Source organism: Nilaparvata lugens, chromosome 8 (genome assembly GCF_014356525.2).
Source record: "Nilaparvata lugens isolate BPH chromosome 8, ASM1435652v1, whole genome shotgun sequence".
Taxonomy (NCBI): Eukaryota; Metazoa; Arthropoda; class Insecta; order Hemiptera; family Delphacidae; genus Nilaparvata; species Nilaparvata lugens.
The window spans coordinates 27,599,431-27,621,612 of NC_052511.1; the positions used below are offsets into that span (position 1 = coordinate 27,599,431).

The 22,182-nt window shown below is 34.2% G+C and overlaps 1 protein-coding gene across 1 annotated transcript; it reads left to right on the forward strand.

Annotated features, from left to right (window-relative positions):
* The first annotated feature begins 667 nt into the window (after positions 1 to 667).
* LOC111044884 (E3 ubiquitin-protein ligase ZNF598) lies at positions 668 to 21,829 on the forward strand. The gene is made up of 6 exons (XM_039434409.1): positions 668 to 1,015; positions 2,534 to 2,776; positions 5,102 to 5,313; positions 6,375 to 6,487; positions 9,757 to 9,895; positions 17,204 to 21,829. Exons 1-6 carry the CDS (start codon positions 839 to 841, stop codon positions 18,924 to 18,926), a joined length of 2,607 nt encoding a protein of 868 aa, XP_039290343.1. The 5' UTR covers positions 668 to 838; the 3' UTR covers positions 18,927 to 21,829.
* The last annotated feature ends 353 nt before the right edge of the window (positions 21,830 to 22,182 follow it).

The window sequence follows — 22,182 nt, forward strand, 5'->3', positions numbered from 1 at the left end:
TTTCGAGATTATTCAATTTACCTTACCAAAAATACTCAACTGAAAGTTATTTTTGGTGATAACTCAACTAAAAGTTATTTTTGCTCATTTTTAGTAAATTGAATAACTTATAATTCAATAAATTTAATAACAATAATTGATATTTTTAGATTTTTTTGTTTTATTAGATCAACCATGAAGAATATATCCTATAAATCTCGAAGAACTTTGAAAAATATGACCAGTAGAAAGTTTATTAGCCTTTGCATAGCCTTAATATTTATTATTCATACAAAAGAGCCATGGATCCAATGTGTCGCAATATATAAATAATATAGCATTGATGTGATCCAAACTATTTGGAACAATTTGACAATGAATATTAATCAATATTTTCATAGAAATGAAGGAGCGATTAACTTTTTGCTATTCAGCAAGATCGCAAATGACCTTCATTTTAAATTTAAGCGCGAAAGATAAGCACTCTCACGAACGCAAACATGCACAATAAAATAATTTTTGACAAATGTACAAATAACTCCTCAATTAGAATTTACTCATGATATTTATTTCAATTTTTTGAAAATTATATTGCCTGAAATTTATAACCATCATCTTCATTATTCTCATATTTGAATAAATGCGTCACATTTTTAGCCAACACGTTTTATGTTCATCACAACATTGCTTGCCAAACAGCTGACTCGGTAAGTCACAGTCAGTTTTCGTTTTGAGTTCGGTTCCTTTCTAGATAGGCAAGGCAAGTTCTCCTTGAATTTCCACGAATGTAAAGTAGATAATTTCATAATATTTGTATAGATTCATTAGGAAAGTAATTTAAATTTCAAACATATTCAAAATGTCAACGACTCGTGAGGATGAAAATTCCGAAAACACTTGTGTTGTATGCTTCAGAACAGTAGAAATTTTTTCTATTGGAGAATGCGATCATCCAGTGTGCTACGAATGCTCAACTAGAATGAGAGTTCTTTGCACACAAACTGAGTGCCCTATATGCAGACAAGAAATGCCAAAGGTAACTTATGCTGAGTTTATTTATATTTTTGAAATCAGTTTTTCAAGTTTCAAAGTTGTGAACCCCAATTGAATAGGCCTAATAGTTTTTAAATCTAACTTACAAAGTTCTTTTGCAACTTGTCAACTTTTACAATTTATGACAGTGTTTTTCCTTCAATAATCTTCAACTTATTGAATTATGAGTGTTAAATTTGTTTTTCTTCTAATCCGTAAATTGATTTTTAATAAACTATCTTGTGCAATTGGTATTCATTGAGCGGCAACCATTGCTTTTTAAAAAGTGACAAGTGGATAAACAACAGATCTCATTAAATCCATTATTACTATTATTTACTCAATAGCCTATGATCTTTATTTCCTGAATGAATTTGCATTTTAATATCTTAGCCAAAATATTTCAGGTATGTTATGGCTTAGTCAAAATTTAAAAACAGAAAACCTGTTGAGCATGCTAACTTACTTGCGCATTGCATACGGTAGCTATTTTCTCAAAAATTAACCTGTACTATGGGATATGAAATTCAAATTTCATATTGATTTGATAAGAATTTAATAGAATTGATAAGATAAAAAAATTGATTTCATAAGCAAATCAAACATAAACTATTGTTATATTGAGGTTATGGTTACTGCTGTGTTGAGTAGAAAGTAACTATGCTTATCTACAGTAGTTAAATACTTATTACTTATATGAATAAATAAATATGGTAACTTTTCTGTTTCCTGTTCTTGTTTTTGACTGTTTGCTCTCTTCAGCTATATTATTTTTATCTCGTTAACCCCACTTGAACAAAATATAAATTATTATTTAGTTTTATGACCTCACTTGAACAAATATAAATTATTATTTAGTTTTATGATAACTTATACTGCATTTTTACATTTGCCTAATATTGTACTGCTCAGATGTCACTTTCAACAAGAAGCTTTCATTCAAATAAGTTGAGCGTGTATGACTGATAAAAGGCTCTACTATTAGCATATAAACTTAATAATCACTTGACTCATAGAATGAATGAGTCGTCTTGATAAGCAGGCAACAAAGTTTTATGTACGTACCTAATATAAGAACATTGAATTGATTGATACCGGTAATTTATTTGCTTACTGTTTATATCTGTCCTATACTATTTTTTCCACTTAACATTCCTTGTCATTCCAAATTTTAAATAGTTTGGCAGCATTGCTAGCAAACTTGAAAATTTCAGTTAATTTGATGGGCTTTTGATAAGACTATATTATAATTAATAAGCTATTCAAAATAAAAAATCTAGTTCTGCTAGTGAGTCTGATTTATTTTTCTCTCAATTTATAGATTTTTCATTTTGGTACTCTTAGTAGGCCTGTTACCTTTGTCAACTCAACACAAAGTTCAGCGTCATGATAAACCTGAGTGAATGCTTATCTTTCCTTTTGTAATTTTTATATAAGTGTAACCGATTATTAATAATTATATTTTTGAATAGTCTCTACACTGTGAATGTTTTAAGATTATCATCGACTTATATGTTTTCAGGTGCTATTTACACAAAATGTCCGGCCATATCGTGAGGTGAAAAATGGGCATTACTTGGCGGACAGAAAATTCAAAATTGAGTTCGATAACGCCAAGATACGACAAGCGTACGATACATTGCTTGACCACCGATGCTTGTTGTGTCCCGATGCTATGTCGTTCCAAAACTTCTCTGTCCTTAAAGAGCATATGCGACGAAATCATGGGCTCTTCTATTGTGAACTCTGCGTTGCAAATTTGAAGGTTTGTCTACATCAGGTTAACATTATATCTCCAATTGCTGCTGTTAGAAAAGAGTTCTATTAATCACTTTGAAAAAGTGTAATCACCAAGAAGACACTAATAATTTGCTTGATTTATTCATTTAGTCTAATGGAGGAAAATAATATCAATGAATTAGGTGCTCTCAGTATTTCTTTCTGAAGGGTGACTAATTTAATTATAATTAAATTATTTACATTGCGTTTATAGAATAGAAATTAATCACTCAGATTATTTATAGTATATACTGTAAAATAAGTTGAAATCATTAATAATAATTGATTAAGTATTCAGGATAGTATCCTTTTTACTGAGGACAGCTCCACTAATTGCTGTAAAAAATGTTGGACAGTTCAAAACATCCATAAAACTATGGCTTCATCACGATTATAAGCAGTTTTCTCAATTGGAATTTTTGAGTTCATCTCCGTCATCAAAATCACTCTCCGATGATTTGGAAATCAACTGAAACTGAATCTTATTCTTGTAGATTTTATTGCTCACTCACAATCCTAGGGCTTCCCCCCTAGCAAAAATGTCTCAGCAATGTCAATTATTAGAATTGCGCTTGGCTAGTTCTAGTTTGGAAATCAAATATTTAGGCACTGTTTCCATTGCGTTAATAAAATGGACATTAATGACTCAGATTATTTATAGAATATACTGTAAAATATGTTGAAAGTTGAAATAATGAATTTAATCGTATAGGTAATCATTACGGTTATCCAGTCACAATAATTTTTATCAGGAGTTAGCTCAGATTCGCTGATTCACTCAATTATAGTAAAAAGAATACTATCCTGAATACTTCATCAATAATCATGATTCATCCATTTATTACTCATCGCTCTTCATGAATCTAGTCATGACTCCATGAAACACATTGTCATGCAGGCATGCAGCCCATTGTGATGATATATGTTATAATTTCAGGGTGCTGTTTCGCAGGCAATAACAATCATGACATTGTTATACCATAATAGATTAAAAGATATGGAAAATAATATATTGTTTAAACAACAAAATATTCAGTGAACTAAATAGGGTAGAGAGTTGATCAATTCAATAATTTTAAATCTATTTATAATTGAAAATTGAGTTTTTTAAATTTTTATTGTGTGAATAAAATTTACAACTTTCTTATTGTAATTCTGGGATTGACTAAATTATCCTGGGAGATCAAGGCATCAAAAATTCATTGGGTTCCCGTGATTGATATCCCTACTCACTTCATTTCCCTACATATAGTATCTGTTTCATATTCAATTAGGCTTGATAGTTATTGATATTCACCAATCTTAAACTGGTAGTGAATAGATTCAATTTTGAGATAATACTCATTCCTTGGCGTTACACAGTTTAACTTGTACATTTCTATGTCACTTCAATAGATGTACCTGATGAGAATACTAATTCCAATTTTTTCAAAGTTGAATAATATTACCATTTTCAGCATGAGTGAATCTGCATGATAGTGAGATTCTCTACTGTCAGCATTCTTTATAATTAAAACCAACTCCTCCCATTCCATCAATGCCGACAGTTTGAACTGAATATGGGAACTGAATAAGAGAAGATGATATAATCACTTCATGAAATAGTTATTCAATTATTCAATAACATGTTCTGGTTCCCATATGTTTCTCGACTTTCATAACATTTAAGTTATTATTGTAATGCATTATGCATAATAAGCACCCTGATCTAAGACCTGATCGTAAATTGTTGTCGAGATATAGTCGTAGGAACATGGCCACCTCAAACATCATAGTCCACTTCAACTCATTTGGTGGCAAAATTTCATCTATTTATCACAAAAACAAGGTAGACTACAGACATTGAACCCAAACCAGTCTTCACTACTACTTACATTCATATTGAGCAAGTCACTAGGAAAAAATTAAAAATGCAGTTCACAAAATGTAAAAGCAAATTTATAAGAAGTACAAAAAAGCATAAGTTATTAAAAATAAAATAAGTATAAGTAATAAATAAAAGTATGATGATAGGGAATAGAAAAACAGATTCAATAGTTAAGGTAAACTAAATACTTTACCATCCAATATTCAAACTTAAACCATTATTCTAATTAATTTGTGTGCAATTGTATTATTTGTTTTTTGTTCTTGATTTATTGTATGAAATTTGATTTTATTATTGTTTTGGCAAGATAAAACTGATTTTATTTGAACTGTTGGTGATGGAATTATCTTCTCATAATTATTATATATTCGTATTTTATTTATGGCCAATCAGAGGTTGAAAAATGACCCTAGTAAAATCAGTAAATTATTTTGTTTTGTGTAGATCTTGACTCGCGAACGACGTTGTTATACGAGACAAGAGCTCGATCAGCACCAGAAGACAGGAGATCCGGACGACAGATCGCACAAGGGCCATCCGCTCTGCAAATTTTGTGACACTCGTTACATGGACAAAGATGATCTGCACAGGCATTTACGAAGAGATCATCTCTACTGTCACTTTTGCGATGCTGATGGCCTCAACCAATACTATGGGTATGTAAACTCAATAAGATTTTTCTCACAAATATCTGGATGTCACAGATCACAGTAATATAAAGTATATTGAATAAAATTAAAAAACTAAATAAAAAATCTTGTTAGATCGAGAGTTTGGAGTAAAATTCAGCTTCAACACTAAAGGGTCGCATTGTCAATATAACTTGCTAGGAAGACTAACCTCTGACAATAGAGAACAATCATATTCTGAGTTAAAGTAATTTCTTACTGAAAGTTACACTACTGTGGTGAAGTTAGACGAAGTACTGTTACGGAGAATGGTTTTGTGAATGGGGGTGTCCCTGGAGACGAATAAACACATGTTAAAAAATTTAAACAAATCATAATAATTATGCTGAACCTACACTGATCCTTTAGCAGACAGAAATACGAAGATCACTAGACATGGGAATAATTTGTATGAACTTGTATTGTTTCTTTGTAATTTTGGAATTTATTATGTTCATAGCTATCAAAAAGAATTATTTCTTCTGGTTTACACAAGAATCTGATAGATGCAAGTACGACGACAATCCAAGGAAGGTAGATTTTTGTTTGGATTCGTATTTGGAAATTGATCAATTTGATAAATTCGAAATTGTAGTATATACATTTTTGGACTCAAAATTGTGTGCGAATTAAGTTATCATTCAAGTTGCGAAAGTATCATAACCTTTAAACTGTGTATTCCAAATTAAGGTTTGAAGCAGTTTTGGGCAAATGCCTGTTGTTTTTACTTGGATTGTATCTGCATATGAATAAATACATAAGAGTTGTGTTTTGACTTGATTATGATGTTTTGAAAACTGTTTAGATTATTGCTAGAAATGGAACGTAATTTATAGACCACAAATTCTTCTATCTATGATGATTTTTCAATATTTGAATGTAACAGTCTTAATCATCACAGTATTAATATTTATTGAATAATCTATGTTCTGATTTTGCAGACAGCTCTGGAATTTTTATCTTTTTATTGGCATCAAACACCTTTGACTGTCGTATAAGAAGCCTTTTATTCTATAATTCAATTTTAATATTAAGCTATTCAATTGCAGAAACTATGAATCATTGCGTGATCATTTTCGGAAAGATCATTATCTGTGTGAAGAAGGAACTTGCTATGAAGAGAAGTTCACTGCAGTTTTCAGAACCGAAATCGATTTGAGAGGTGAGAAGAGACTACTAATATCTATTTTAAAAACATGAATCATAATCAAACTAAAATTATTTTTCCTCCACCTACTGTCTAAAGTAGTAATTTACTTTACTCCCTAGAACATAACAGTAAAGTGTCACTTTTTTGCTCTTGAGACTAAATAACAGAAAAACTCCCAAGGGACTAGAAATAGATCCATTTAATAATAGCATGGGAAGCATTTCTATTTCCATAATGGGAAGAATTTTAGCTTGCATTGGGAATAGAGCTGAGGATCGAAGCTTAGATGAGGAACCATGTAGAGTTGAGTCATTGAGCCAACTAAATTCAATACCTCAACCAGAAATTTATAGCCTATCAACTTATGAAATATACTTTTATACTTTTAATAATAATAATAATCATAGCTTTATTGACATTCATATAGAACAAAAGCCTCTCTACTTGAGGTATTTGAGTTGACAACAGTTTATATTAAGTTCCTTTCATAATTTTGACACTATTTTGCCCCACATTTCTCTGTCTCTGGCCGTAGTGGTCCATGCATAGCCGACTCTCTGGTTCATTTCGTCCCTCCATCTTGTGGTTGGTCGTCCTCTTCTTCTCTTCTTATCCCTCGGAATCCAGTCGGTGCAGATCTTGGTCCATCGGTCCTCCTGCATTCTGGCCACATGCCCTGCCCACTTCCATTTCGTGATGTGAGCCTCCTTTTGGATGTACTTCACTCTCACTCTGCTCAATACATCGCTGTTCCTCACCCTTTGACTCAGCTTGATTCCCAGGATACTGCGTAGCATTCTTGTTTGTGTCGTCTCTAGTCTCTTATCCAACCTTTCTGTCAGCGCCCACGTTTGTGACCCATATAATATTGCTGGATAGACGCATGATGACAGGGCTTTCGCTTTTAGATCATTGGAGAAGTTTCCTTTGAATATCTTTTTCAGCATCCAGTATTTTTTCCATCCCTTGTCAATTCTTAGTTTCACTTCTTTTTCCAATCGATTTGTGAATGACAAGGCCTGCCCAAATATACATACTCATCAACATACTCAATGATGCCGCAACTAACTAAGCTCCACTCCCTCTCTCTCCGAATTGGTCATTATTCTTGTTTTTTGAGCATTCAGCTGGAGACCCATCATGCCACTGATTTCTACCAATTCGTTCATCATCTCTTTCAACTGGTAGGCGCTCTCTGCAACAATCATTACGTCGTCGGCGAATCTTGAATTCGTGAGTTTATATCCGTTGATACTCAAACCTCTATCCTCCCACTCTAGCCTTCTAAATATGTACTCCAGGCAGCAGTTGAAGATAACAGGGGACAATGGACAACCCTGCTTTACCCCTCTCTCTATTTTGATATTCTTCCCTCTTCTCTCCAACTCAATAAATACTTCTGTATCCTTGTAGATATTCTTAATCACATTTATATAATCTTTGCTGATGCCCGTTTCTTCCAGTGCGTCCCACATCCTGCAATGCCTCAGACTATCAAATGCCTTGTGGAAATCCACGAATCCTAAATATACTGGTACATTGTACTCTAAGCACTTTTCAATGAGTTGATTCGCTGCTTGTAAGTGGTCTACGGTTGAGTATCCTGGCCTGAATCCTGCTTGTGCAGATGGATGATTTTCATATACTACATTCATAATCCTTTTTTTAATAATGCTGGCGAAGACTTTATAGAGAACTGATGATAGAGTAATGGGCCTATAATTTTTTATATCAAATCTGCATCCCTTCTTGAAGAGTAAATTACTTTACTTGTTTTCCAATCCTTCACTTTGTCTCTCAATATTCTATTGAATAGGAGTTTAAGTGGTTTTATAGTTTTTCGAAACCCAATATTAGTAACTCGTTCGTGATACCGTCGCTTCCTGGAGATTTTTCTTTTTTCATATTGTTGATAACATTACTTATTTCTTCTTCTAAGATTTCGGGCTCACAGGTCTCGACAGGGTGATTGTCCGTCATTTCCCATCTGTCATTGGCATTTATCATTTTGTATAGCTCTTCATAAAATTTGGAAATTTCTTCTAGTATCTGCCACCTAACCGTTGTTACTCCTTCCATGTTCAGTTTTGGGATCCATTTTCTTTTATTTGTGCTCAGCTGTTTATTTATTTTCTTAGTCGATCCTGTTGTTGACATAATTGCATTGATGACGTTTTCTTCATATTCTTCTATCTCCTTCCTTATTCTTTTCCTTACTTCTTTTCTAAGTCATCTATGCTCATCCTTTTGATCTTCAGTTTTATTTACAATTCTATTCAAACTTTCACGCTTTTCGATAAGTTCCCTTGTTTCAGCTGAAATCCTATTACTTCTCATTTTTCCGTTTCTTTGTTGTTCTCCCTCTGATTTGACAGAAGCTGTATGTATGGACTGTATGAGGTTATTATATATTTCTTCTATGCCACTAGTCTCCAATATGTTTCTTCTCCCTATTTCTTCTTCTAAATTTTTTACAAAATTTTCAGCATTCATCTGATTTATCATCAATCATTTTTGCTTTATGCGGAATTTCCTTTTGTGTAGAAGCATTTCGGTCATCAGTAACTAACCTGTGATCCGAGTCATTCTTGAAATTTTTAACGACTTTTAATAGGCTCAACTTATTTTACATAGCCTACTCAATATTACTGGACTATAAACATTTATAAATATTTCATATTATTCAAAATACCAGCCAACGAATATTTCTTATCAGCTAAACAAATCTGGAACTTGGAATCGGCCATCATTGTTCTCAACTCTTCATTTTTACAACTTTTGCCGACAAATAACACTGTCGGCAGTGAACTCTGCCAACTGCCAGCTCAGTTTCTACTTTTTAGGTTATGTTATAACATATTTTCCGGTCATGTTAGTTTTTGAAATCATTTTATTTGCAGTTTTTATTAAAAAAATGTAGGGGGAAGAAAAATGTTTTTAACATCACGAGTGAAAAATGTTTTTTCTATTCCAAGGGAATTGTTATCCTCGGCTTTGCCTCGGGCATTAAACTTTTCCTTCTGGAAGAAAAAGCTGTAGTTTACACTCTAGATATGCAAATAACTATTTCATCTCCTTCAATAATCTTAGCACCTTCAATTTATTCATTTAATTTGAAATTTGAAATAGTATGTAATCAATTTTTTTTAATAAATAATTTTTGAAGATCTATTTTTGATCTAGACGTCTAATTTATCTCTTCTTTATCAATCTAGACATCTTTTATATCTGTAAAAATGTATTTTGTACTATTTTATTACAAAATATTTTGCTTATTGTAGCACACAGGGCGTCAGTGCACGGAAGGATGATTGGAAAAGCAGCTACCAAACAGGCCCGAACTCTGGAACTGGCTTTCAAGCTTACACCAAGGCCCAACGAACAACGTAGAGGCAGAGGACCATTCTATCCGGATTTCGGGTAAGTTATGATCCAAGATGGCTATCTTGAAAATTTTCAGGTCATCAGCGTAAATTAGTGCTTCGCATTCCAGATTGTTGACAACATCATTAATGAAGATATTAAACTACAGAGGCCCAAGATTGGACCCCTGCGGAACCCCTGATGTTGTCACAAAAGTTTTTGATGCACCGCCATTGAATGTGACATGAAATGTCCTCTTCTCAAGATATGAGGAAATCCACTTGACAAGTACTACATTAAATCCAATAATGGATAGTTTACTGAGTATGATGTGTGGCATCTTATCAAATGCCTTCTCTAGATCAATATAAATGACATCAATCTGTTCTTGGTTTTCCACACATGGTCCCACATATTACAGGAAATTAGCCAGATCTGAGGTGGTTGACTTCCCTAACATGAATCGAATCCATGCTGTGCGTCATCTATTCTACTCTTTACATTATTAAAGATGTGTTTATGGACAATCCTCTCCATAATCTTGGGATATCTCGGGTATCTTCGGATATCTTGGTATATATTATCTTAATAATATTTATTAATCTTCTACTGCTCTCCTTTTGATAGAATTTTACAAAGTAATCTTATTCTTTTTACACGAGAAATAGAACATTCAACTACTTTGATGCCTGAATACTGGAGAGCGATCTACGATCAGAGCGGTCTTAGGAGGATATAAATAAAATAAATAAATAAATAAATGTTTATTTCCCAAAAAAACTAAAACTACAACATCAATTACACAAAATATTAGATAAATTACAATATTACATACAATAGTTAGTTACAAAAGATTCTTATAATGTGTCCTCTACTTGTTTAGTTTTTTCTGTGTGGAAATTGACCTACTCCACTATGGCGTACCATGTTCTAGAGTAGGTTTTGTTGTTTTTTTTGTGCGTATTATTAATTAGTTAGTGTTTAGTAAGTCATTAGGTGGTTAGTTGTTGTTTGAAATAATGTTTTCTATGTTCTGTCTTCCTTTGCTCATCAACCAATTGTGTACTATTGTTTTGAACTTTCTAGGATGATTAATCTGTTTAAAGTTTGCAGGAAGTAGATTATATAATTTTGGTGCTAAATGATTGAAATGTCTCTGGTATAGTGCCTTCCTTGCAACACTAGTGATGAGAAGATTCCTGTATCTGGTGTTGTGGTTGTGGTTTCTGGTTTGAAATGTTGTTGGGTTCTTGTGTAATCTGCATAGAATCTCCTTGGATTAAAGCTGTCTTGGATCCATCACGTCAAACTCATTGAATAGCTGGTCTGATGAATAGCGTGGAGGCTTCTGGTTGATGACCCTCATGATCAGCTTCTGTACCCTGAGGAGCGGTTCGATGTGCAAGAAGCTTGCACCTCCCCATCCCACAATCCCATACAGCATGAGGGACTGAGCTAGAGAGAAGTAGATAACTCTTAGACATCCCTTGTCGACCAGTGTCCTCAGAATCCTGAATCTGCAGATAGTCTTCCTCAGTCTCCCGCATAATTCATTGAGATGATGATCCCAGCGCAGAAAAGAGTCCATTGTAACTCCCAGGTATTTCTGTGACTGTTTCCTACGAACTGTATATGAAGTGTTATTCCATTGATTCTTGATTACTATCTCATCTCCTGTTGGCTGTCCATGTTGAGTCGCCGAAAAGGTCAGAAAGAAGGTTTTCTCGTGGTTCAATGTTAGCAGATTTTCACTCAACCAGCGAGACACCCTCTGAAGTCCAGTCTCGGCTTCTCTCCAGGTCATCTCCCAGGTCGGTTCAGAGAACAGTAGAACAGTATCATCTGCAAAGGTGGTGATTGATCCATTAATTTCCATGTTGCATAATGGGTTTATGTAGAGAAGAAAAAGAATTGGTCCTAGTACTGTTCCTTGTGGCACTCCAAACTTTACAGTCAGCTTGTTGCTTATACATCCATTGACTCTGACACATTGTGTTCGGTTTGATAGGTAGCTCTTGAAAAGATTCCATGCGACTCCTCTTATTCCATAGTTAATTCCATATATACGAGGGTCATTCAATAAGTAACGAAACAAATTACTAATTTTCAAAAACGGCTAAATTGATCCATATGAAACTTTCAGGACATGAAGTTTGGCATGAAGTTGGACATCAGTTGTTGCACCGTATTTCATAAACATAATCGCAAATTGTTTCAGTTAACAATGGCGAGTCCGCTTGGAGAATTGCACCGTTGAAGAACAACGTGCTGTGATCAGATTTTTAGTCGCAGAAGGTGAGAAAGCTAGTGAAATCCACAAAAGAATGTTGAAAGTGTACGGCGACCATTGTTTGAAAGACCATTATTACAAAATATTACTTTCTAAATTTATTTGATGTATCTGTAGAATAATGTCTACAACAGCTTAATATTGTAAAAGAAAGTGAACATGTATTGCTGGATACCCAATTCATTAAAAATATTATATTGATAACATAAACACATTAATTTGGTATCACAAAAAATATTCTTCAAAAATACATTGTTCGAAAAATACATCTATTATTCTCTTCAAAATTTCTTCCACATCTATTACTTCTATCTGATTATTTCGTTCCACATTTTTCATTTCATCTATATTTATTAGGATCAATCAACGTTTTCGATAACTTATCTTTGGCAAATACAGGTTTTTTCAAGCCATCAAATCCGCCCATATGCAAAGGTAGCTTCACTTTCTCAATCATTCTTCAAGTTTCGCATTTGCCTGATGTTTTATCAAGGAATTTGTCGAGCTGGGGGAGTTTTCCACAGGGTGGAGGCTCCAAGAATGGCGTCTGAAGGTAGCCTCTTTTCATTTGATACGAAAGATACCTCGCATATTCGATTCTTATAACAGCATCTTCAAAGTTAGCGGGGTGTATAACCAGTTTATCCGTCCATTGGTAGATATTTTTCATATGATGTTCACAAGTTATCTGAGGAGTCAATAGACTGATTTCGTAGATAATTTTCCTGAAAACATCTTTCTCAACCGCTAAATAGCTTCTGGGTGTTGGAATAAATAAATATAAATAGCTGTAAATCATACCGAAAGAATAGTATAAATTCAAATTTTACCGCCAAGAATAAAATACAGCATTAGGTATATATGAGGCGGTATACGGAAAAAGGGCACATAGAACTATATGCCCTTTTTCCGGAGATTGCTTTATTAGATCGGCCATCTTGTTCTGCATATAACCTGAAAATCTCAAACAAAAATCTTGAAAACTGATTTTGGTACAACTGTTTATATACAGCTGTGTCAAGGAGGGGTTTATATCCAAACCATCAAATCGAATAAGTTTACTATCATAAACTATTTTATTATAAAGATAAAAAAAAGATTCTTTGCTATTCTCTGAAAATTTCAATACTGTGAATTTCAAACCATTCAAATTCTTGAATGGTACTGCTCCTGACATTCAACCACAAGTGATGCCCTATCCCTATTTTAATAAAATGATCAAAAACTTTTTTATTGTATATACATTTTTACTTTTCTTGCCCTATTACCATAGGTAAGGAAAGTATTGCTTTCCGAAAAAAATTAAGGTACCCCAATTTCTAAATTTCTATACGTTTCAAGGTCCCCTGAGTCCGAAAAAGTGGTTTTTGGGTATTGGTCTGTATGTGTGTGTGTGTGTGTGTGCATGTGTGTGTGTATGAGTGTATGTGCGTCTGTGTACATTATATCTCATCTCCCAGTTAACGGAATGACACGAACAATTTCGATCAAATGCAATCCAAGATGGCGGCTAAAATGGCGAAAATGTTGTCAAAAACAGGTTTTTTCGCGATTTTCTCGAAAACGGCTCCAACGATTTTGATCAAATTTAAACCTGGAATAGTCATTGTAAGCTCTATCAACTGCAACAAGTCCTTTAACTATAAAAATTTCAGGAGCTTTGCCCCATCTATGCAAAGTTTGATTTTAGATTCTCAATTATCAGTTTTCATATTCAATTTAAACAAAAAAATTCAAGTGGAAAAGATTGAGCATGAACATTTCTGCAATTAATGTCTAGTAACATTTCCACCTAGAATTGAAAATAAGCTTGAACTCCGAGAAAATGTGATTATTAAATTACAAAACTGTTGGCAACTGTTGGTTCTATTAAATCATTCACTACGAAGAGATAGCAGATATGTTTCCAGCGTTATTGACCTATCACCAGCTGTCTCAGCTGTATCTTTGAATAGTAGACTTGAGATGCGCGAGTACACTAGCGTCAGGTGATCAATTTTCTTAACGGCAAGGAAAGTTGTGTGAGTGCGCCACATCAGATTTTTAATTTAAGAGATATAGCATTTAGCATTGAATAACATGTGTTTCCTAGTTTATCAAACCCAAATTTGTACAGAATAAGTTGGTCTTTGGAAAAAGGGCACATACAACCAATTTTTCAAACATATCTATTGGAATAAACTAGAAATATAATCATGTATCATTCTTAATCAACATGAGATCAATATATTGAATTTCGATTTGGTACCAACAGAATGTTTAATGCAATTATAAAATACATTGATCTATCCAAACTAAAAACTTAAATGCGATTTTCTCAAAACACAATTTGGCTCTGTGTGCCCTTTTTCTGTATACCGCCTCATATATTTTCTTTGTATCTCTTTTTGTTTATAAATACTTTTTTATTGAATATATTTTCTCTGTTGATACTTTTTTATTGTTATATATATATTTTTGACATATAATAATAACAATAAAAGAAAAAGTTAGAGATAAAATAAATAGTTATCAAGTGGGCAGCTGTTCGCGCCAAAATAAAGTGGGAGGTTAGGAAAAAGGACGCTTCTCTTTCTCTTCTCGACTTGTCTTGACGCTGAGTAGTTTCGAGTGGTAGAGTGCTAAAATGAAGTTGAATCTAATAATAATAAATAAATAATGATAATAAGTAAATTATTGAGCCTCTTAAAGGCGGATAAGGAATTTATGTTTGGCCAGAAATTGGTTTGTTTAAAGCTTATGTTGAAGGAAGTCTAAACTACAGTAGTTTGGTGAGATCGATCTAATTTCCTATTTCAATAATAATAATAATTTGTTTGAGTCTATTCAAAGCTAATATTTTGTTGTACAAGAAGTATCTGTGGCAAATACTGGAAAATTTTGGAATAAATTTTATAATGTTTTGTTTTTTGATTCCTATGAATGCCACAGGATGGGTTCTAGGAAGAAATAGAATGATATCAGAAAAACTTGACTTCTTTTTTATTAAATTTCACACTGTGTTTCCTAACAAATACAAATATGGTATGCTTTATCTTTAGGCAACAGTGGGTAAAAAGTAGTGCTCTAGAGAAGAAAATCTCGAACAAAATAGGAGCACCGCAAATTTGGTACATCCTGGTGGTACATTTTAAAGAACATACAAGCTCTGGTAACATAAATGTTGAGGTATTAAAAGCATTAATCATTTTGTTGGGAAGCACAGAAGTCAGGTACACAGTCGAAGTGATAAGTGAGGTTAGTTAGATGTCAAGTTTTTCAATGTTGAAGTCCAGATATTTTTTGCGCAGCACGATGGATGAGACAATTAAGAATTGTGAACTCAAACCATACAATTGAAATAGTTAATAGTGAGGACAACTCAAGTAAGACTATTACTAAAGATACTTTGCAGGATACAGTTATTGAAAATTCGTTTGATTCTAGTGCACAAAACTGTGTATTTAATGTGGAAAATGATATAGAAAGGAACTTGAACATTCAATTAAACAAAGATATACATGAAATTGGGAAAGGTGTGAAGGAACTTGAGGTTAGAATTGATAGGGAAAATTTAGAGGTAGCTAGTTTGAAATTGGATTTATATAAACACAAGTCAATTGCAAGAATCCGTTGCAGGTCATGCGTTTACTAGAAGCCCAGTTACTATAGATAGATCTGATTTTTAGATGCAAATTGATAAAAGAAATTCTATGGTTTTTATCAAAATTCTAAATGAGTATTTAGAGAGAAATAAGATTCGAGACTGGGATAAAACTGTCAATATTCTCCAGAATAATTTCACAAAAATTTGCATTAGTTTTGATAAAGAGTGGTTTTATTCTATTAAGGAGGATCGTAATAGTTTTGAAGAGTTCAAAGACAGATTCATAGATAGGATGTGGTCAAAAGATATTAAAAAATTGCAATGCAGGATTTGATGTTTGGAAAATACAGAGTAGGAGTTGGGTTAAGTTTATCTGAGTATTTCATAAACCGTTTCAATATTGCAAAGAATTTGATTCCTATCATTGATAAGGACACTATTTTTGATATGCTGAGAAATAATTTTTATTCAAATATTTCTACAGCTGCTTTAATTAGGAATATCAAGGACAAAAATGATTTCATTGCTTTGTTGAATGAATTTGGGAATATGGAACAATATAAAATAATAAGAAAATCCACTAGAGACACTGAAGTGGAACAAAATCCTCAACATGGCAATGAAGCAGAAAATGTGAATAAAAATGAGGTAGCAAAACAAAGCAAAGACATGAATCAAAGAATGAACAGAAGTGACAAAAATTTTGGAATTGAAGGTTACAATTCATATGGAAGGAGGCCTTATAATGGATTTCATAATGAGTATCATTCAAATGGTAGTTATCAGCAAAATGGAGGGTTTTCACGCAATAATTATCAAAATCATGGTAATTACCAACAGAGAAATAATTATTATGGAAATCGAAATGGTCAAGGAAATCAACATTATCAAGACTTTAACAGAAACAAACAGGCAATAAATCAGTACCACAACAGCATATGCAGGAAAATCAGGGTAACTCACAACCATGACAACTAAAGCCTTTTCAAGTTAGTTCTACAGAAGAAGGGATAGTACATGGATTTGATACTGGATTAGACATAAACACAATTGATGTTGAACATGAGATTACTGGAACAAATATAGATAAAAATTTTAGCACTGAGTGTATAAATGAGGTCACAAGTAATAGTAATGAAGTAGAGGAAATTGAGTACAATATAAATTGCATGTTCACTGATTTACTTGAAGAAATTAATACAATACCTCAGGTAGGATATGAATTGGCAGAGATAAATGTCAAAATTTTCCGTAAGGATTTTCCTCTTCTTTTAGATACAGGTTCACAAGTATCAGTAATTAATCAAAGAATAATACAAGAGTTGAAGAAAGACCATAGGTTAGATTTAATTCCTGCTCCCAATGTGAATATAGTGGTTAAAAGTAGTGGGTAGAAAGTAGTGCTCTAGAAAAGAAAATTTCGAACAAAATAGGAGCACCGCAGTATCCATACTATTGGTTGTTCTAATAAGATTGTTTATCTTTACAGAATTGAAGAAGGAGCCGTGGGCTACGACAACGGTCATTCATCGCAGAACTTGGGCAGATACAACAATAGCAGGCCTGTAGAGAGTGCCGCCTCTGCTTCGACTGCTCACATCAATACAGACTGCATCAACGAGTTTCCCTCACTGGACGGCAAGACCAGTGTAAGCGGCTCATCCAAAACAATGACCATCAGAACAGGCAAGAAGCTGGCCATCACTGATGAAAATTTTCCGGCGCTTGGTCCAGAGGCTACTGTCAGCTTCAGAGTGAACAGCAGCTCGTCATCTGATCGACCAAAGAGCATCAGTCAGGTGATGAAGTCACACCCGCCCAACCTGTCCATCCATGTCACCAATCACAGGCCAGTTTCAGCCGGCGCTCCCCCCCGCCCCTCCAGCTCAGCCCAAAGCAACGCCGTCAGAAAACAGATGCGCGAGGATTTCCCCTCGTTAGGAAGTGATCCGAATGTAGTTGACGGGTTCAAATTGCCCCAAAACGTCAAACAGTTGAATCCTCAGTGGTCGTCCGGTAGAGATGTTGAATCGAAAGTGGGAGTCGTACAGAGTCAAAATCAAAACAAACCGAAACCTAATCCTCCAAAGCAGCAAAATTTTAGTGTGCAGAACGAGAATTTCCCCAGCTTGAGTTTGAAGTTTGAAAGTGCGTGTAGTGTGAAAAACAATGAGCCAGCTACTTCGAAAAGCAACAACAATCAAAGCTCGAACAGTAGTGGTAAAGTGAACAAGGATGCTAACAAAAAACTTAAACAAACTTCGTCTTCTTCATTAACATTTCCAGTCTCCGCTCATTCGAATGTAGCCAAAACCCATCAAACCAACAACGGCCACGTTTCGGGGGCAGATAGTAGTGATGTAGTTAACAAGACTGGAAACAGTAAGAAAAAGAAGGCCAATAAAAACGCCTCAAACGTCTCTGAATCTTCGCAGAAAAGTGTACAGAAGAACTCGTCGGCCGAATCGGTGTCGGCTGCTGCGAAAAAAGCGGACACAGAGATGACCGAAGTGAAGAACAAGAAGAAGACGAAAAACAATCAGAATAAGCAAACCAAAGTGCCTGAAAATGCTACGACCAACGGTGGTGATACGTTGGAACGGAAGAGAACGGAGTTGAACATAGGGTTAGCGAACAATACATCGGAAACTAGTAAAAAGGGTTCTACCGCGTCAGAAAGTAGTAAAAACAATAATGCGTCGCTACAGAAGGTTACCACTTCGAAACCACCCGGTTTCGTTGATATTCTGCGTGACAAACCACCTCCTGGGTTCGACAACGCGGTTCCGGGGCCTCCGCCCGGATTCTCCATCAAATTGAACTCAGTAGCTCGCAACCCGTTGGCAGCAGGCTCTTGTGCCAATAACCTCACCTTCACCAACAGCTGTGGACAATCGTTTCCAGTCAACCCAGGCATCAACACTGCACTAAACGGTGTCGTTCACAAGTACATTTACCCGGTTGACTTCGATAGTAAAAACTCAGAACTCCTCATTTCGTTGATGGCGGTTCTCAACGATGATGAGTTGAATGGATTCAGGGAGATGTCATCGAAATTCAGACAGAATGTTATTTCAGCCGACATATTCTACCTGCATTGCTTGGAGATCATGGGTGATAACTTGCCAATCATCTTTCCTGGCCTCATAGCTCAGTTGCCTGACATTCAGAAGCAACAGGTATTCACAATTATTCTTCTAAATCTTCATTGACTAGATTAATTAATCTATTTATTTATTCATTTATTTGTGGATCCAATTATTACAAATCATATAAATATGATCGGGCTTGGCCCATAACCATTATATTCACAAATTTTGATATATTTTGGATAATTGTCCAAAAAAATAGGTTGTACTTGAAAGTTCAAATTATATTTTTGTCTAAAAAACATAGGCTATATGAGTTAGAAATTTTGTAAGATTAAAACACCAAATTATAGTCGAATATTACACTTAATTATCACCGCAAACAAATTAGATACGGTAACAAATTAGTTTCAAAACAATATTATGTAGGAAGGATCATTGTAGGCGTTTGCCAGAAGATTCTGTTGTTCCTGGTAAATCATACACCAAATATTCGGGCACTTTTCCATATTGTTGATTATATCGAAGGGTTACTTCAAAAAATGGAATCTGTATAACCGTTTTCAAGTAAGGCACATCTTTCATATATTTCCCAAAACGTAATTTGCTTTTCAAACAGTAGCTGTATGGTATTAGATTTGTTACAATTAATACTGAAACAGAATTGCCATTGACCTCATTCAATTGCTTGCAAAAGCCTAAGTGGAGTACAATTTTAATACTAAAATTAATACTAATACCTCTCACAATATTCGATGAAGTTGAATTCATCAGTAATCACTGACTCTACAAAAAGTCTCCATTCAATAAATGCAATTTTTTGCAAAATCAACTTTCGTGTTGATTACATCAATGTTATCCACTATCAGGAATGATTTCATGAGTAAGATTTTCAGGACTTCCATGACTTAATATTCCACCATGTTGTAATAAACTATGCCTTAATGACTCATGCACATGTTCATTCATTAAGAATATTCAAGATACTCAACTTTGGAATAATTAGTGCGATTTTGCTGAATAATCATTAAGATTTAATTATGTGTGATCATGTTACATTGCATTTTTAATCCATTCAATCATTTGGCAATGAACAAATTGTAATGGACATTCATTACTAAATTTTGGTCAATCGTTGTTCTTCAGAACCTGGAAAACATGGAATGGACCGTCTTAAAGTGAGATTGACTATTCGCTGTTAGCATTAGTTGAATGGAGGACGCAAAAGTCGAGGACTATGAATAATTTTCAGTCCTCGACTGTCGCACGCAGTCCTCAACTGTCGTGGCTGTGCAAAAATTGAAGTTGCGTGTCGTATAATGTATTAATGTATGTCGTATAAAATACGACGGTAAATCAAATTAAAACCTTAAAAGTATTTTTATTATTTATTTTTTGAAATAGTCTTCTTGAAGTGTTGAGCAAGTGTTACACGGCTTTGGAAGCGCATGAATACCACGTTTGAAAAATTCTTTTGGTTGAGCCTGTAGCCACTCATGCACCGCGATTTTCACTTCTTCGTCACTTTGGAAATGCTTGCCATCCATTGCATCTTTAAGCTTTCCGAACACATGAAAGTCACTAGGGGCGAGGTATGGAGAATAAGGTGGGTGAATTAGGCTTTCAAATTTGATAAATCCTGGATAGTTTGAACCGAGAGACGGGCTGTATGTGGTCGGGCGTTGTCGTGCTGTAACAACACGCCTGAAGTGACAAGTCCTCGCCGTTTACTCCTGCTTGCTTGCTGAAGTTGATTTTTTAAGCAAATTGAATAAGAGGTACTGTTTACTGTCATTTCCCTGTCAATGTAATGCTCCAAAATTATTCCGTTTACATCCCAGAAGAGAGTCAGCATGAGTTTTCCTGCTGATCGCTGAGTTCGGATTTTTTTTATTCTGGCGATGAGCTATGGCGTCATTCCTTACTTGCTCTTTGTGTTTCTGGTTGATGGTAATGTTTGTTTCTGGACAAACATAAATCACCATACTGTACTGTCATCCTGCAATGAATTTCCATTGGTTTGACACCTTCACTGCTCAAGAAACGAATGACTGATAGCTGATCTAACGCGTTGCATATTGATAATGGGGCGGCCATATTGTAACTGAAGTCACCGCTAGTTGTGTGTAGCAAGGTCACTAACGCACCTGGTAGTCATTGTGTGAGCTTCAACGAACATCCCTGCCAACTACCGGATCAATCCTACAACTTCTCGGATTTTTACAACACTTCTAAGGTTTTCATTTCATTCACCCTCGTACATAAAAAAGTGTGTTAGAAACTTGAAATTTACTAATGCAACAAGGAATAGTTTTGGATAGCTACCACAATGTCACGTTCACTAAACTTCACCCTAAAAAAACCCCAATTTTGTTCATTTCTATCGGTCTCTGCACAACATGCATTTTTATAATATTTTGAAGTGATTTTGAAAAGTAAGAGGGTTTTGAAGTTATGATATGGAAGTATCTATGGAATTAGTTGGAAGTCATGATATTTTTCTATTTGGTCTTGATGGGGAGAAAATCACTTTGACAATAAAAATGTAAAAATCTCCGATAATATTATTTTCCTTGGGGGCTACTTATTTCTAGAAGAAGCTGAAGTATTACTTGTCTCCATTATCTGTCTATTCACAAACAGTATTGACTGATAACTACTGTATTAAATTTGAAAAACTTCAGTATTCCAGTTAATGAAAGGGATCTCCAATTTTCCATTAGTTGAATTGGTTTAATTCGATTGAGAATATGAGCTGCTATGATTTAAAATGTCAATATCACTAATTTCGTTCTTTATAATACCGTACTTTCTATCAGCAACTTGACAACTTATTAGCTAGCCTGTACAAATTGTGTAAATATGTTCATTGTAAATTTTGCATAAACAACATGTAAAAATGTGTAAAGATTTTGTTTTTTTTTTTATTGTGCGTTATGAAACTGCTGTTCATTTTTTTTATTTACAGGCTTAATAATGTTGTTAATGTTCAATTTGTCGTTCACGATTAAAAATGATATATTTTATTGTTGTGTTCAATACTTTATCACCATTAATCCTTCCCTAGAATAATATTCTTATCTTATTTATTGATTCAAGTTTTGGCCTTTTCATAGCAACATGGGCAGACAAACGTGTTGTCCAAATGCTTTGAGCTTTGTAGTAATAATTATGAATGAGTGAAGATTACTGATAAGAGATGAATTAGATATAGGGATTATCAACCTTTTTTGCTTCACGTCCCCTTCGAATCCTGAATTTGTTCTCAATAATACCTGTCTGTATGAATAAATTGTGAATTAATCATTGTTTGAATTAATTCATCATACAAAACTGTTATCCAAATCAAATTTCCTTCTGCACTGCCAACTAAAGAGAA

What these genes read in the sequence shown, in the direction of transcription:
- LOC111044884 (XM_039434409.1), top strand. Translation starts at nt 839, where the DNA reads ATGTCAACGACTCGTGAGGATGAAAATTCCGAAAACACTTGTGTTGTA. An exon ending in TCTGCGTTGCAAATTTGAAG is followed by an intron (nt 2,777 to 5,101) that starts GTTTGTCTACAT and finishes TGTTTTGTGTAG; the next exon opens with ATCTTGACTCGCGAACGACG. An exon ending in CCATTCTATCCGGATTTCGG is followed by an intron (nt 9,896 to 17,203) that starts GTAAGTTATGAT and finishes TTATCTTTACAG; the next exon opens with AATTGAAGAAGGAGCCGTGG.